This window comes from Mauremys mutica, chromosome 8 (assembly GCF_020497125.1).
Source record: "Mauremys mutica isolate MM-2020 ecotype Southern chromosome 8, ASM2049712v1, whole genome shotgun sequence".
Classification (NCBI taxonomy): domain Eukaryota; kingdom Metazoa; phylum Chordata; order Testudines; family Geoemydidae; genus Mauremys; species Mauremys mutica.
In genome coordinates, this window is record NC_059079.1 from 69,021,915 (window position 1) to 69,039,853 (window position 17,939).

General features: G+C 48.0%; 1 protein-coding gene across 4 annotated transcripts in view; it reads left to right on the forward strand.

The window, feature by feature from the left end:
• Window positions 1–17,939, forward strand: part of UAP1 (UDP-N-acetylglucosamine pyrophosphorylase 1) — a 44,935-nt gene that overhangs the window by 2,985 nt on the left and 24,011 nt on the right. For all 4 annotated transcript variants that reach the window (XM_045026677.1, XM_045026678.1, XR_006581533.1 and 1 more), the window contains exons 2-3: window positions 3,555–3,759; window positions 16,334–16,509. In XM_045026677.1, coding sequence (XP_044882612.1) covers window positions 3,555–3,759; window positions 16,334–16,509 — 381 coding nt within the window. The remainder of the gene's footprint in view (window positions 1–3,554; window positions 3,760–16,333; window positions 16,510–17,939) is intronic.

The window sequence follows — 17,939 nt, forward strand, 5'->3', positions numbered from 1 at the left end:
AAACAATTTCCAACTATTGTGGATTCTTTATTGTGCACTATTCTAGGTAGCTGTCCTGTAAATATAGGCACAGTTTGGAAAGAGCATAACTTAGCTGCATAAAATTGACTGGTTCAGCTTTGTCTTATTTGAATGCTTTGACTCTTGCAAAAATTTTCCTTTTTGCTGAAATTTGACTGAAACCAAAGCTTTCTTGGAAAATGAACTTCTGTGAATTGGTCCAACCACTTTGTGAAGAGGGAACAAACATTTTTGCATATAAAAAAAAAAAAACCAGGAGCAGACATCACAATATGCTTAGTCAATGGCTGGACTACATGAAGAACCGTCACTGTTGGGCTGAAAAATGATTGCATAGCTTTCTAAATTGAAATGTATTTGAATTTACCTTTACCATTGTTTGGAGTCTTGTGGCAGTAGGTGAAACCCAAACTCTTCAATTTCATTGTGGCACAGCTAAAGAGCCAAGGGCCAGTGTTTTTGTGTGTGGGGTGGGCACCTAATTAGTTGGTTACATTTTGTGAAGTGCAGAAGATTGAAACTCCTATTGAAGTTTGAACCCTTCACCACAAATCCCATTGATAACTAGAGTGCTGTAAGCACATATTTAGGCTCCCATTGTCAAAAATTTAGACCTATAGACTGTTCATAACAGTGCTATATAAATCCCTAGATTTCCAGTTATTTATAACTTTTGGTCTGTCACATCACCTGCTTGGACATTGCTTGAAGATGTGCACTTTTGTGCACAAGTTCAGAACTGTCTTGAATTCTTGCTCTTGGGAGTAGAGCCACCCACGTATGCTACACAACTGAGCATGTTCTGTTACTGAAGCTATTGTGATAGAAATGCCCAGCTGTGTAACATCTAGCACAGGGGTCTCAAACTTAAATGACCATGAGGGCCACACGAGGGCTAGTTCATTGGCCTGAGGGCGCATCACTGACACACACCCCCTTGCTGCCCCTAGCCCTGCCCCCACTCCCCCTTCCATGAGGCCCCGCCTCTTCCTTGCCCCCATTCCAACCCTTTCCTGAAGTCCCCACCCCAACTCCGCCCCCTCCCTGCCCCCAGAGTGTGCATGAGGGATGCAGCAGAGGGCTCAGGGAATGGGTTTGGGGTGCAGCAGGGGGCTTGGCAGGGAGTTGGGGGGGTGGGGTGCAGGAGGGCTTTGGGCTGTAGGGTGTCAGCAGCATACACCAGGGCCAGGGAAGGCTGCTGGCCCCAGCCCCGCTCCGCTCCAGGAAGTAGCTGGAACCATGTTCCTGTGGTCTCTGGGGAGGGGGCTGCAGGGCTCTGCATGCTGCTTGCCGCAACTCCAGGTACCTCCCCCAAAGCTCCCCGTTCCCAGCCAATGGGAGCTTTGTGTGTGTTGGGGGGGCGAGAGTGCCGAGAAGCAGGGCAACACAGAGGGAGCCCTCTTGCTTCTCTCCCCCCCCCCCCACCACCACCACAGGGACATGATACCAGCCACTTCAGAGAGTGGCATGAGGCTTGAGGGCAATCCCGCGGGTGTAGTTTGCCCACCCCTGGCCTGGAGATAGGCCCGGGGGGACGGGTGCAGGCTGCAGGAAATAGCGGCCCGCAGGCTGCATGTTTGAGACCACTGATCTAGCATATACAAACCCTCTGTGAATAACTGCTTCCTGTCTTGGCCCCACATACAACCTAGCACTCCTAATGCTTGACATTCTTCTAATACTTTAAATGCTGAGTATCTTTTGCTATGCACCTACAAAACAGCACTTATACCAATGCTTCTGAGATGAGAGCATGTGTACTGGGATATGAGAATGGAGGGGGGAAGAAATGAGGTACAGATTTACCCAAGCCACTGGCAGAACTGGGATTAGAACTCCAGCATTTATGGCTCCCATTCATTCCTATGTTTAGGCCATGCTTCTGTCTAATGCAACACATAGGTACTCTCACTTCTTTCTGTCTTCCTCTTGTTTGTTGAATTCTTTTCTAAACTTTCAAATAGGAAAATTCCATGTTAGTTGTGCAACCTTGATTATTTTTTTTAACTTACATACTCAGTTCTGTAAGTAATATAGTATTGAGGGTGGGTGGGTTACTAAATACAAAAATCTACGCTGGTGCAACAAGAAGGGTGCATAACTGAAATGCCAGTTGGGCAATAGGAATGCACAGGTTCCTTATCTGTGTTAACTTGCCAGACAGCATTTATCTTAGATCAGGCAGCATTGTCTAGGGAATTAAGTTCTAGGCTAGAAATCTGAGTCTGGGAATTCTGATCTTGACTCTACTTCCCTCCCATCCTCCTGCTTTCTGCCCTTGGGCAAATACCAAATGAAGAAAAAGCCATGTACCTCACAGGGATTTGAGTGTGTTAATGTTTGTATAGTACTTTGAACACATGCTGGGTTGGCCACGTTTAACCACTCCTTATGATGTGGTTAGTCTAGGCTAGTGATACTCTGACATCAGTGGTTCAGGAGCTAAATTAGTGACCAGCATTACTCAAAAGAGCAGCAGGGTGGGGAGGGACAGCTGCAATTGCTAGCCTGCTGGGCAGCTGCTGCACAGGGAACTTAGGGGAGCGGGGAGCTGATTGATGGGGGGCTGCCGGTCCACTCTGGTTCCAAGCCCCCACCAGCTAACTGCAATATGCAAGCAGTGGACAAAGGAGGCAGCTGCCAAACAATGTTAGAAGGGAGCATTGCACAACTTTAAACAAGCGTGTTCTCTAATTGATCAGCAATGAAACAACATTAACCAGGAGGACTTTAAATGAGTTAGTGTGTGGTCTCTCAACAAAATGACTGACCAAGTATTTTAACACAATTGGTTAATAGCATCTTGATTGGTTAATTAAATCTGCAGCACATGTTAAAACACTGAGAGCTACAGGAGACAGACTGAGGGTGGTAAGCAACCTGTGTTCCTGGTCTAGGCTGTCCTTGTGACGTCTGCAAGACCTGGGAGTTGTGAGGACAACTGTCTTCCTGGTTCTGTGAAGCCCAGCACTGAGTCCCAATGATTTGGGGGTAAATAGAAATCTAAAGAGACTTGGCTGAGCCTGGATTACACTCCTGCAACAGGATGATTTGAAGATCCTTCCTGCACACTTACTAGATGAAACTGCCAGCTGAGCTTCTGTACCCCCAAAGGATAATCTCTCTGCCTCTCCGCAAGGCCACTCCTGGGCAGAGTGGTGTGATCCTGGTGGACAGGAGCTGGCTGCCCTCAAGAAGGGTGAGGGGTAAAGGCCACAAGCATGCCCAGAACTTAATCTAGTGCTGTTGGGGCTGCTCTGAAGCTCATTCTTGTCTCCTCCAGACAGAGCGCCTTTGCTGTGACTGAGCCAGTCAACAGAGCAGTACACATGTTCCCTCAGACCATACTGCCAATAACCAGAGAGCCTTTCTTTAGCTGGGATTGGCTGTGCTGCCTTCCTCCCTAGAGCCAGCCAGCTTGAGTGCTGGAGGATTATGGTTCCAGTGATATTGTTCATAAACTGGAAGGCATCACATAGTTTCCCCTCTGCAGGGGGAAAGCTTTTTACTCACTTTTTTTCTTTCTTGTTTAGGTCTCCATCAGATTTCTCAGAGCAAAGTAGCTGTCCTCCTCCTAGCTGGTGGACAGGGGACGAGACTGGGTGTTTCTTATCCCAAGGGAATGTACGATGTGGGGTTGCCATCCCACAAAACACTCTTCCAGATCCAAGCAGAGCGCATCCTGAAACTACAGCAGCTGGCTGAAAAACAGCATGGCACCAAGTGTGTCATTCCATGGTAAGGGGTGTGCATTGTCAGTCCATCCTGATAGTAGTCTGGTTTGTCTGCAGCAGGGGCCTGGGGGAGAGTTCTAGGTTCTGGTCCTGGCTCTGTTTCCTTTATGTAAACTTGGGCATGGTAACTAATCTCTGCCTTGGCCTTTCCTACGTGAAGGCAATTGGCATTGGTATAGAATTATAGGACTGGATGGGACCTCAAGAGGTGATCTAGTCCAGTTCCCTGCACTCATGGCAGGACTAAGTATTACCTAGACCAGTGGTTACCAACCGTAGATTTTGATTGACTGATCACAGAGCCTCTGCCAGTCGACTGCAGTCTCCGGCTGCTAAAAGTCCGGCCGTGCAGCAGGGCTGAGACAGGCTCCCTGCCCGCACTGGCCCAGCGCTGGTCCCGGAAGCAGCTGGCACATCCCTGCATTGGGCGGGGAGGGGGTGATGGGAAAGGGGGTCTCTAGGCACTGCTCCTCCCTGCAGGCGCTGCCCCTGCAGCTCCCATTGGGCGGGAATGGGGAACTGCGGCCAATGGGCGCTGCGGTGATGGTGCCTGCAGGGATGGGCAGTGCACAGAGCCACCTTCTCTCGCCTCGTCTCCTCTTCCCCCCCCTCCCCCCCACCAGGGTTGCAGGGATGTGCCGGCAGTCAGGGTAGTGTGGGGCCAGGGCAGGCAAGGAGCCTGCCTTAGCTCCACTGCACCGCTGCCCAGTGCAAGCCCACACCCCAGCCCTGAGCCCATTCCCGGAGCCAGCACCCCAAGCCTTCTCCTGCACCCCAATCCCCTGCCTGAGCCCCCTCCCACTCTCTGAATGCCTTGGCCCCAGCCCAGAGCCTGTGGCCCCATCCTGGTGAATGTGAGTGCAGGTTGGGGGGGGGGGGGAGTGTCGGGAAGGGGCAGGGTAGATCCTGGGTTGCACTTTAATTCAAAAATTTAAATGGTGGGCAATGACTAAGCTAGACCATTCCTAACCGGTGTTAGTCTAAACTGTGTAACTGCATACACTACCACAAAGCCCTAATGAAGACATGGGCTCCTCTCTGCATAGGCACACCATGCTGAGGCTGTGCTCTTTGGTACATTACCAGTTTAAACTGCACTGGTGTAATGCCTGTTTTAGAGGTTTGCACTGGTGATGCAGCATAGAGGCAGTTATGTCCGTGTGAATTGCCTTAATGTAGCTGTGGCCCGAGTCTGCCCATCTAAGTTGTTCTGCAAGGCATTGGCGACTGAAAGACACTATACCCAGGCAAAGTATTGAGTTATGAGTTGTAATACCATAGTTAAGGTTGCAACTAGACTTCCATTATAAGCCTTCTTCTAAGTGTATGTCTACACTACAAGACTATTTCGAATCAACTTAATTTGAATTTGTGGAATCGACCTTATGAAGTCGAAGTTGTGTATCCACACTAAATACACTAGTTCGACTGTGCGAGTCCACAGTAATGGGGCCAGCGTCGACTTTGGAAGCGGTGCACTGTGGGAAGCTATCCCACAGTTCCTGCACTCCCCGCTGCCCATTGGAATTCTGGGATTTCCCCCCAATGCATGCTGGGGGGAAAATGTGTTGAGGGTGGTTTTGGGTAACTGTCATCATTGAACCGTCAATCACGTCCTCCCTCCCTCCCTCCCTCCCTGAAAGCGCCTGCGGGCAATCTGTTCGTGCACTTTTCTGCTCAGTGACAGCGCGGGCACCACAGCACTTTGAGCACGGATCCCGCTGCAGTTATGGCCGTTGTCAACTCCTCGCACCTTATCGTCCACCTCTTCCACAGTCAGCTGCTGAGAAATAGGGCTACATTTCAATGGTGCTGCGAGCACTGGTGGACCATGGGGGACGTTTTACCAACATCAACGTCGGGTGCCCAGGCAAAGTTCATGACGCGCGTGTTTTCAGGAACTGTGGTCTGTTTAGACGCCTGCAGGAAGGTAGTTTCTTCCCGGACCACAAAATAAGTCTTGGGGATGTGCAGATGCCTATAGTGATCGTCGGGGACCCAGCCTACCCGCTAATGCCCTGGCTCGTGAAGCTCTGTGCAGGCGCCTTGCACAGCGACAAGGAACTCTTCAAGTACCAGCGAGCAGCGTGACCTGTGACTGTTCAGTTTCTTTACAGAGAAGCTGAACCGGCCCCTGTTTCTTTACCAAGTGACTGTTGACTAGCATCTGCAGTTACATACCCCGCCCACCCCGCTTCCCCAACTTCCAACACACGTTTAAAAATAAAATACATGTTCCACTGTAACTTTACAAAGGTTTCTTTATTGATGACTTTGCATTACAGGGTTGAAACCGGGACACGGACTGTGCTGGGTAGGGTGTGCAGTGATGTAAAGACCGCCTGTAAACTCGAGGAATGACAGGCTCCTGCTCCCAGAGCGGTCTGCAGTGCCAGACTGGATGTTTCAACGGAGCCTGCCATCCCTCCTTTTTGGGACTCTGTGTGCGGGGGCTATGTGGCCTTTTGGCGGGGGAGGATGGATACAGATTCCTCTGCTGCGTGGCTCTGTGGTCCAGGACAGGGACTGTTGCATGAGATCTGTAACCCCCCTCCCCCGCTACAAAGTCACGTACCCCCCCCCACCCACACAGAACCTGCAAACCACCTCCCATACCGACCAGGGTGCGTACTGACTGCAGTGTGTGTGTGACCTGCTGCTGATCCTGCCCCCGTGTCTGTACCGTGGTAAAGGTGATTGTCCTGTCAAATTACCAACCCCCTTCAAACACAGTATCCTCTAAAAGAACATGACGGAAACAGTAATTAACAGAAAAGTATTTTTTATTATCAACTAGACAGTTAGGGGATGAAACTGGGATGGGGGCTTGGGGTGAGGCGGGAAGGAAAGGACTTCTCTAAATTTAGGGTATGAGAGCTTTTGGGTACCTGAGCACTCTGCTGGGGTGCAGTGACAGTTTACACGGGCTCTGGCGCCCCTCCTTCTGGTTATTTTGGGTGAGGGGGGTATGGGACTTTGTGGCGGGGGAGGGCGGTTGCAGATACACTGCAGGGGGGCTCTGTCCTCCTGCCTGAGGTCCTGCATAACATGCACAAGGCGCAGGAGCATGTCCGTTTGCTCCCTCATTAGTCCAAGCAGCGTTTGAGTCGCCTGCTTGTCTTCCTCACACCACCTCTCCTCCCGTTCGCTGTGTGAGCGCTGGTACAGAGAGAGGGTCTCCCTCCACTGGCTCTGCTGGTCCGCGTCTCGGGAGCACCCCATAAGTTCAGCGAACATCTTGTCCCCTGTCTTTTTCTTTCGCCGCCTAATCTTTGCCAGCCTCTGTGAGGGGGATGCTGTGGCGGGTCTGGAGACAGTCGAAGCTGTGTGATGGGAAAAAGGGAGTGAATTCCTTGCGAAGATAAATTTTTTGCGAACAATGAACACAGTCTAGTTTGTCTCTGTGAATTCTGGGTTGAGATCCCAGTGCCTGATGGGGCAAAAACCATTTTCGCGGGTGGTTCTGGGTAAATGTCATCAGTCATCCCTTCCTCCGGGAAAGCTACAGCAGACAATCATTTCAAGCCTGTTTTCCCTAGATTGCCCTGGCAGACGCCACAGCGTGGAAACCATGGAGCCTGTTTTGCCTTTTGTGCCTGTCACCGTATGTGTACTAGATGCCGCTGACAGAGGCAGTCCAGCAGCGCTACACAGCAGCATGCTTTTGCATGATGGCAGAGATGGTTACCAGCCATATTGTACCATCTACCATACCATAAATTGGTAATAAGATGGGCATGGTTACCAGTCCTTTTGCACTGCACCATTTGCTGCTGTCATAAGTGCCCCTGGCTGCTCTTAGCCAGGGGCGCAAAAGCCAAAATTGGGAATGACTCCCTGAGTCAATCCCTCCTTTTTGGTATCTAAAAATAGAATCAGTCCTGCCTAGGATATGGGCAAGTGTACTAGAGAACCACTGTATCAGAGAACCAGAGAGCACATCCGCTCTGTGTCAGATCCTGCATAGATTATGAGCTGTATGCTATTCACAGGGGGTGCTCCTGCAACAACCCCACCTGTTCATTCCATTCTTCCCCAGCCTTCCTGGGCTACCATAGCATTGTCCCCCCACTTGTGTGATGAAGTAATAAAGAATGCAGGAATAAGACACAGTGCCTTGTTAGTGAGAAATGAGTGGAAGGCAGCCTCCAGTTGCTATGATAGTCCAGATAGGACATTAAGGAGTGTGGAGGAGAGGAGCCCAGCATCCTGCTGCTAGTCCAGAGGCAATTGAATCTTTTCTTTACACATGAAGGGTGGGGGCTGATGACGCTCAGCCCCCTGTTGCTATGATGACGATGGTTATCAGCCATACTGTACCATCTACCAGGAAAAATTAGGGCCAGGCGCCCTTGATCGACCTAACGGATGCTAGTCTGCATGGTTACCAGCCCTTTTGCACTGCCCCATGTGCCAATAGGCTGATGATGAGGACGGATACCAGCCATATTGCACCATCAGCCATCCATAGCGTGGGGGGAGCAAGGATGGTGGTGTTGAGTGCTGCACCATCGCGTCTATCTGCAGCATTCAGTAAAGATAGGGTGACATGTAAAAGAGTCAAGAGAGGATTGTTTTCCCTTTCACTTCTGGGGGTGGGTGGGGGGCTGCGTAAATTGCCGAGCTATACCCTGACCCACTGCGGACACTGTTTTTGACCCTAGAAGCATTTGGAGCTCAGCCAAGAATGCACATCCTTTTCGGAGACAGCAGGAACTGTGGGATATCTTGCGTGCTCAGTCCCCCCTCCCTCCATGAGCGTCCATTTGATTCTTTGGGTTTCCGTTACGCTCGTCACGCAGCAACGTGCTGAGTCTCTGCTATGCCGTCTGTCCGGAGATTTTTTAAAAATACTTTGGACCAGGCGTAACATTACAGTAATTCCCCTAATTAGATGCAGGAGTCTCCGAGCGAGATCACCCTGAGGACGGTCACTGAAGGAGATAGAGAGCACATGCTGCGTGAAAGCCAGCACAAAGCAGGGCCCTATGCAGCCGTGCTCGGGGAGGCAATGCTCCCTGAGTACCTCATGAAAGCCTTGCGCGGAAAAGTGTGCTACCACGGAGGACCCAATAAGGCAGCTCTCCCCAGGAACCTCCTGCGGAAGCTTTTCGATTACCTCCAGGAGAGCTTCGTGGAGATCTCCCAGGAGGATTTCTGTTCTATCCCCATATATATAGAGAGACCTCCTTTTCACATACTTCAGCTTCCTGTTATGTTAAGAATAAAAGTTTACATGGTTAAAGCACTTACCGACTGCTCCTTCCCCTGATTCAGGATCCGGGTTAATGGCCGGGGCCGGTTGGTAGGGGATCTCCGTGACGGTGATGAAGAGATCCTGGCTGTCGGGGAAAGCAGCGTTGTAAGCGCTGTCGCCTGCCTCGTCCTCCACAAACCCTTCCTCATCTTCCCCATCCGCGAACATCGCCGAGGAACTGGCCGTCGACACTGTCCCATCGTCAGAGTCCATGGTCACTGGTGGGGCAGTGGTGGCAGGCTCCGTAGCGTCCGTTTGCCGCTTTGATTTTTTGGTAGCCTTGTCTGGGGTCCTTGATTTTCACGCGGCGCTGCGTTGCATTCCGGCTGTATCCTCTGTCTCTCATGGCTTTGGAGACCTTCTCGTAGGTCTTTGCATTCCGTTTTTTGGAGCGCAGCTCCGAAAGCACAGACTCCTCGCCCCACACACCGATCAGATCCAAGAGTTCCCGGTCAGTCTATGCTGGGTCCCTCTTTCTATTCAGAGATTACATGAACTCCTCTGCTGGAGAGCTCTGCATCGCTGCCGGTGCTGCTGAGCTCGCCCCGATGTCCAACCACGAAATGAGATTCTAACTGTCCAGACAGGAAAAGGAATTCAAATTTTCCCGGGACTTTTCCTATATGGCTGCTCAGAGCATCCAAGCTCGGACTGCTGTCCAGAGCGTCAACAGAGTGGTGCAGTGTGGGATAGCTCCCAGAGCTAGTAAGTTCGATTTGCATCCACACCTAGCCTAATTCGACATAGCCATGTCGAATTTAGCGCTACTCCCCTCATCGGGGTGGAGTACCGAATTTGAACTAAAGAGCCCTCTAGGTCGAATTAAATGGCTTCCTGGTGTGGACGGGTGCACGGTTAATTCGAATTAACGCTGCTAAATTCGAATTAAAGTCCTAGTGTGGACCAGGCCTTAGGGTATATCTGTGCTACAGTGACACAGCTGGGGTGCTGCAGATGTTCCACTGTAGTGTAGATACTTTCTGTGTCAATTAGTTAAATCTGCCTCTGAGAGGCAGTAGCTAGATTGACCTAACCATTGTGCTCAGGCTCAGAAATTGTCATAGCCCTGAGTGGGGTAGCTAGATCAATCTAATTTTTATGTGTAGACCCAGGCCTCAATCCACTCCCCTCTGGGAGGGCAGGAGGGGAAGATGGGTGTCTGCCATTGTTTCTCTTCTTTCTTGGTCTTTAAGCTTGTCCTCCCAGCCTTGCTCAAGAAGGATGTGGACTGTGACCTTTGTGGGCCATCACTCTCATGGGTGGGGTGATGAGCCGTTTCAAAGAGCTGCTCTCCAAATCATATGTCGAGTGTCTGAGTTCAGGAGGTATTTGAGTATGTCTACACTGCAATTAAAAACCTGTGGTTGGCCCATGCCAGCTGGCTCTGGCTGTTAGGCCTGCAAGTTGGGAATGTCCCAGAGCTCAAGCTGCAACCCAAGCCAGAACGTCTACATTGTGATTAAATGATCCCACAGCCTGAGTCCTGTGAACCTGAGTCAGCTGGCATGGGCTATCTAATTCCAGTGTAGACAGAATATACACCTTATGCATTGTAAGGTATAATTTAAAACTGGTTTCAGTATTTCAGGCTGTGATGACCCTCCAAAAGTGATAGCAAATTACTGTAGGAGCATACTTACGGTATTGCCACTCTTACTTCTGTATTGCTGCTGGTGGCGGTACTGCCTTTGGAGCTTGGTGGCCAGAGAGCGGCAGCTGCTGTACCCCCCCTCCCCCCAGCTTCCCTTCCTTTTGGCAATATTTTTTGTTTTCATAACCCCCCTACAATAGCCTTGTGACCCCTTTTCTGTCAGGACCCCCAGTTCGAGATGTACTGATTGAAAAATGCATAATTTTCTCGTCAGCATTATCATGGCAAAATACAAATAGTAGCATTATGTGTGCAACTATAAACTTCTTCATATATAAACAAGCTGAAATCATGACGGAAGTGTGTTTTCTGGAGAAGTCTGAGGAGTGATCTACAAGTTCCTCAGAGACAAAGGGCAAGCTGATTCCTGAGCTATGTGTAAACAAAGCTGATGGACAGTTACCTGCCAAGTGGCCATTCTTTGGCAGGAAAGGGGGCAGAGCAAAAATCTACATCTTAGTGAAGAAACAGCATGGAGTTTCCTTCCACACCGATTGCATGTTGCCTTGCTCCCAGCTGGAAATGCTTCTCAAGGTGGAGACAGGACTATAGAAAGAAGGGACAGACACCCCAAGACACCTCTCCTCCCTGCCCATCACATTCACTGCAACTAAAGAGACCAAGGAAGCAGCCATTGTACTCTGGGGGAGGGATCCTGACTTAGAGTTTGGTCAGTAAAACTGCTGAAAGCATGTGGTAAAAGAAATTTGTTTTGAATCTAATATAGGTTGGTTAGGCACCAGTAAGCATTTTACCTCTTTTTCTTTAACTTTCTGACTTTTATGCTTCATAACTTGTACTCAAAATCTCTTTGTAGTTAAACTGGTTTTACTGTTTTATTGTCTAATCCAGCATGTTCAAGTTGAAGGGTCTGGGTGACTCCATTTGGGGTAACAAATTATGTGCATATTATTCCTTTAAAGGAGTAACAGATTTAACATATTTGTACTATTCAGGAGGGGACTGGGCAATACAGGACATATATTCCTGGGGAAAGATCCAGGACTGGGTCTGTGTTGGGGTCACCCTGCAGCATAACCAAGGCTGGTTGGTGCCAATGTGTGTGGCTGGCTGGCAGCAGTACATACAGACTTGGCCTGGAGTGATTTATGTGCTGAAGGCTGTTGGTGAGCGGGCCAGGCTGGAGACTACAATGCCCTGCTGCTGTAAAGGGCAGCCCAGGTTACAGGTCAGGGGTGATGCATCTACTCATTGGTCTGGATTGTACCCTGGTATGTCACACACCCAATGAGAACTGAAATTGTAAACAAGTAGTTCTGGGATTCCTTTCTGTGGTTTCTGTCGCAAGCCTGGCACTTCAGGCACCCTTAGAGGCTGTGAAGAAAAATGGGGGAGAAAAGACACAAATTTTGAAAGCAAGAGAAAATCCCAGGAAAAGCCATAAAAGAATCCCAAGAGATTACCTTCAGGCACACCTTGCCTTGATGAGGGCAAATGTAAATTCAGCTGATGGTGGTTCTCTGCACGCTATGTGGCTTTCTTCACATAAAAGTCTAAATAATAAAATGGGTGAACTAGAGTGCCTCGTATCAAATGAGGATAATTACTGGGATACAGTAATACCAGGGTACAAAATATATCAGAAAGACAGAACAGGTAATGTTGGTTGAGGGAGTGGCATTATATGTGAAAGCATAGAATCAAATGAAGAAAAAATCATAAATGAATCAAACTGCACCACAGAGTCTCTGGATAGAAATTTCATGCTCTAGTAATATAGCAGTAGGGATATATTACTGACCAGGATGGTGATAGTGACTGTAAAATGCTCAGGCAGATTAGAGATGCTATTAAACTCAATAAGGGCGATTTCAATTACCCTCATATTGGCTGGTACATGTCACCTTGGGATGAGATGCAGAGAGAAAGTTTCTAGACACCTTAAATGACTGCTTCTTGGAGCAGCTGGTCCTGGACCCCACCAGAGGAGAGGCAATTCTTGTTTTAGTCCTAAGTGGAGCACAGGATCTGGTCCAAGAGGTGAATATAGCTGGACCACTTGGTAATAGTGACCATAATATCATTAAATTTAATATCCCTGTGGCAGGAAAAACACCACAGTGGCCCAACACTGTAGCATTTAGTTTCAGAAAGGGAAACTACACAAAAATGAGGAGGTTAAACAGAAATTAAAAGGTACAGTGCCAAAAGTGAAATCTCTGCAAACTGTGTGGAAACTTTTTAAAGACCTAATAATAGAGGCTGAACTTAAATGTGTACTCCAAATTAAAAAACATAGAGAACCAAACAAGAGCCACTGTAGCTAAACAAAGTAAAAGAAGCAGTGAGAGGCAAAAAGGCATCCTTTAAAAAGTGAAAGCTTAATCCTAGTGAGGAAAATGAAAGGAGCATAAACACTGGCAAATGAAGTGTAAAAAATACAATTAGGAAGCCAAAAAAGAATTTGAGGAACAGTTAGCCAAAGACTCAAAGTAATAGCAAATTTTTTTTAAGCATGCTAAGTAACTAGTGGGGCCACTGGACAATAGAGGTGCTAAAGCATCACTCAAGGACAATAAGGCCATTGCGGAGAAACTAAATGAATTCTTTGCATTGGTCTTCATGGCTCAGGATGTGAGGGAGATTCCCAAACCTGAGCCATTCTTTCTAGGTGACAAATCTGAGGACCTGTCAGATTGAGGTATCATTAGAGGAGGTTTTGTAATAAATTGATATATTAAACAGCAATAAGTCACCAGGACCAGATGGTATTCACCCAAGAGTTCTTAAGGAGCTCAAATGTGAAATTGCAGAACTACTAACTGTAGTCTGTAACATATAATTTAAATCAGCTTCTGTACCAGATGACTGGAGGATAGCTAACATGATGCCAATTTTTAAAAAGGGCTCCAAAGGTGATCTCGGCAGTTACAGGTCTGTAAGCTTAACTTCAGTACCAGGCAAACTGGTTGAAACTATAAAAGAACAATATTGTCAGACATATAGATGAACATAATTTGTTGAGGAAGAGTCAACATGGTTTTAGTAAAGGGAAATCATGCCTCACCAATCTACTAGAATTTTTTGAGGAGGTCAGCAATCATGTGGACCAAGGGGATCCAGTGTGTACTTAGTGTACTTAGATTTTCAGAGAGCCTCTGAGAAGGTCTCTCACCAAAGGCTCTTACGCATAGTAAGCTGCCATGGGATAAGAGGGAAGGTGCTCTCATGCATTGGTAACTGGTTAAAAGATGGGGAAACAAAAGGTAGGTATAAATAGTCAGTTTTCAGAATGGAGAGAGGGAAATAGTGGTGTCCCCCAGAAGTCTGTTCTGGGTCCAGTCCTGTTCAACATATTCATAGATGATTTGGAAAAAGGGGTTAACAGGTGGCAAAATTTGCAGATAAAAAATTACTAAAGGTAGTTAAGACCCAGGCAGACTGCGAAGAGCTACAAAAGGATCTCTCAAAAATGGGTGATTGGGCAACAAAATGGCAGGTGAAATTTAATGTTGATAAATGCAAAGTAATGTACATAATCCCAACTATACATATAAAATGATGGGGTGTAAATTAGCTGTTACCACTCAAGAAAGAGATCTTGGAGTCATTGTGAATAGCTCTCTGAAAACATCCACTCAGTGTGCAGCAGCAGTCAAAAAAGCGAACGGAATACTGGGAATAATTAAGAAAGGGATAGACAATAGGAGAGAAAATATCATGTTGCCTCTATATAAATCCATGGTATGCCCACATCTCAAATACTGTGTGCAGATGTGGTTGCCCCATCTCAAAAAAGATATATTGGAAAAGCTTCAGAAAAGGGCAACAAAAATGATGAGGGGTATGGAACAGCTTCTGTATGAGGAGAGATTAATAAGACTGGGACTTTTCAGCTTGGAAAAGAGACAACTAAGGGGAGAGATGATAGAGGTCTATAAAATCATGACTGGTGTAGAGAAAGATAAGGAAGTGTTTACCACTTCTCATAACATAAGAACTAGGGGTCACCAAATGAAATTAATAGGCAGCTGGTTTAAAACAAACAAAAGGAAGTATTTCTTCATACAACGCACAGTCAACCTGTAGAACTCCTTGCCAGAGGATGTTGTGAAGGCTAAGACCATACCAGGGTTCAAAAAAGAACTAGATAAATTCATGGAGGATAGGTCCGTCAATGGCTAATGGGCAGGTATGGTGTCCCTAGCCTGTGTTTGCTAGAAGCTGAGGATGGATCACTTGATTACCTTTTTTGTTCATTCCCTCTGGGGCACCTGGCACTGGCCACTGTCGGAAGACAGGATACTGGTGTAGATGGACCTTTGGTCTGACCCAGTAGGGCCAGAGGTAGGCAACCTATGGCACATGTGCCACTGAAAATCAGCTCTCACACTGCCCGGGTCCTGGTCACTGGTCTGGGGGGCTCTGCATTTTAATTTAATTTTAAATGAAGCTTCTTTAAATATTTTAAAAACCTTATTTACTTTACATACAACAATAGTTTAGTTATATATTATAGACTTATAGAAAGAGACCTTCTAAAAAGGTTCAAATGTATTACTGGCACGCAAAACCTTAAATTAGAGTGAATAAATGAAGACTCGGCACACCACTTCTGAAAGGTTGCCGACCCCTGCAGTAGGGCCATTCTTATGTTCTAAATGTGCCCGTGCCCGAGGGGGGTTCAGAAACTTCCAGCGAGCAGTGTGTCTGGGTCAACAGTGCATTTCCACCATTTCTGGTGGCACTGAAGGGTGTAAAGGGGGATGGCTCCAGCTGCCCTTAAGTTCATTCTGAGGTGGCTGTTCTTTGACCAGGGAAGTAACAGGATGAGCTGATCTAGTTTAGCTCCCTCTTGTTAGTTCAGTCTTCTCTGAAAGTGGTTTTTCTAATTGCTGGTTGCAGGCACTACTGTGGCCTTGCCTTCTTAAGCTGCTTGTGCATCCTCATTCTTCTGGGATAGTCTCCCATCCTCTACAGTTGATCTGTGCTTTGGGTCTGACTCTCTGGTATCCTGGCTGGGGCATTCAGGGAGGCCAGCATCAAGCACTGATTTATCATATTCCTGGTAGCCATTGCTAGTGTTTCTAGAACTTGAGCCATAATCCCTCTAGTTCTCTGTGCTGCCTGTTCAAGCAGAACCTCAAAAGGGCAGGAGATGAGCCGCCTCCAGCAGCAATGGGGCTCAAGGGCCAGTAAGTCAGCAGTGCCAGATGCTGCTGAGAATGGGTCTTCCAGCCAAATTACCCAGCAAAGCATTGTCCAAGCCTGCTCAAGGAGGTTCCAGTGTCTGTTGCTGTCAGTGGAAGTGTTGCTCAAGGCCTGTGCTGAGGTTCCTCCCTGGCTTGGTGATCATACCGCAGCAGATCCAACTTCCTCCTGCATGTGTTCTAACCATGGGCTCCTCCCAGCTCATGGAGACCACCAGCACCATCTTCTTGGCTCCCTAGGTCCCTGACATGGTCACTCAGACAATTGCTGCCAAACCTGTGGCTGCAGAGAGTTCACTGGGCAGAGGTGAAATGTTGATGTGATTCATTGTTAGATGTCTGAGAGCTGTTCTCTGATACATCCTCATCCCAGGGGGTCCTGAGCTCTATCCCATGAGTGCTAGGTGGGCTTCAGAAGCAATCCTGTGTGAAGATCAGACAGGAGCAGAGTCTGATTGTCTCCCTATTTACTTGAGTTTTTCTCTTCTTGCTGTGGCAGGTACATCATGACAAGTGGCAGAACAATGGAATCTACAAAGGAGTTCTTCTTGAAGCACAATTACTTTGGTTTAAAGCAGGAAAATGTGATCTTTTTCCAGCAAGGGATGCTGCCTGCTATGGGGTTTGATGGCAAGATTTTTCTGGAAGAGAAGGGCAAAGTTTCCATGGCACCAGGTCTGTGCTGTTGAAAGCCCATGAGTGGGAGTTTAGGGGAGCAAACCTCTCCAGCAGACTGGATTCAGCAAGGCTCTGAATGGGGCATCAAGATCGTTCAGATTGGAAGGTCTCAAATGCAAGATCTGGAGCAGGGGTTCTCAAACGGGGTCACAAGGTTATTATGTGGGGGGTCACGAGCTGTCAGCTTCCAACCCCAAACCCCGCTTTGCCTCCAGCATTTATAATAGTGTTAAATACAAGAAAAGTGTTTTTAATTTATAAGGGGGAGTCGCACTCATGGGTTTGCTGTGTGAAAGGAGTCACCAATACAAAAGTTTGAGAAACGCTGATCTGGAGGGTGATGGGGATAAAAAGCTTTTGAGGAGGTAGGGTAAACCATGGTGGGGTGAAAGTTCATTCTAATGCCATCAGACACATGTAGCCAGCAGCTCACAGGTGTTTTTAGATGCAGAATTGCTTTGTTTGGAATCCTGTAGAACTTACAAAACAAATCCAGCAACAATCCCCCAATTTTCCCATGGATTTCCAGTATTGCTCTGGCTGATCTTGAGCAGAGGGGAGTCACAGAAATGGCTGGACTGAAGAGGCTTTGAGTAGGAGGGAAGGAGCTTGTTAGACTGCAGGCTAGGGACAACCCCTTTCCCTCATCCCAGAACATCACCCAAGAGAACAGGTTAGATGGGAGGGACCGAAAATACGTAAGTGGGATGAAACTCGCTCTAGGGACTTCTGAAGGTGACTTGTGCAAAGGTTGGTTCTAGGAAACAGCAGAGAATCGCTGCTTATCCTCCTAGATCTGGCAGACCTGGCCTTTCAGAAAGCAACTTGCAGGCTTGGTGTCATTAAACATCTGTATCACAACAGTAACTGCCTGCCTGTTCCTTTCCCTTAGACAAATATGGCTCTAAGAAAGCCAGACATCTTGCCTGCAAACTGGGGAGTGACACTCTTCTTATTCTGCCTAGTTATCTAGGTGTAGTAGTTTGCTCTGCTATAGCACAGCTGGGTTCCTGTTTTCCCTCTGGGCCAAGGGGGTGAATTTGCACAGAGCAGCTTGTGTCCTATCACTCATCCTCATCTTGGTGATGGAGTTAGCACTGAGATGCCAAAGAGCCTGCTTAGGCTATAAGTGAATGTGGAGGAAGGAGAGGGGAGAGAGGGGCTTTGCAGGGCTTTAGTAGTGATGATGGGCTCAGTATCTCCTGGTCCTATAGGAACAAAAGCCACTGTTAGTCTGATCCTTCCTGCCATTGGTGCCCTGCAGCCCAATGGCATTTTTACTGAGCTGAGTCCTTGCCTCGACTTGGCATTTCAGTGTTGGAATGAACCCTAGGATTGTCACAGTTCCATCTTGTGTACCTTGGCACAGCCCCTTCCCCATAGACACCTCTGTCTTGTGTAGTTCCCTCTCCCCCTAATTCCCCGCA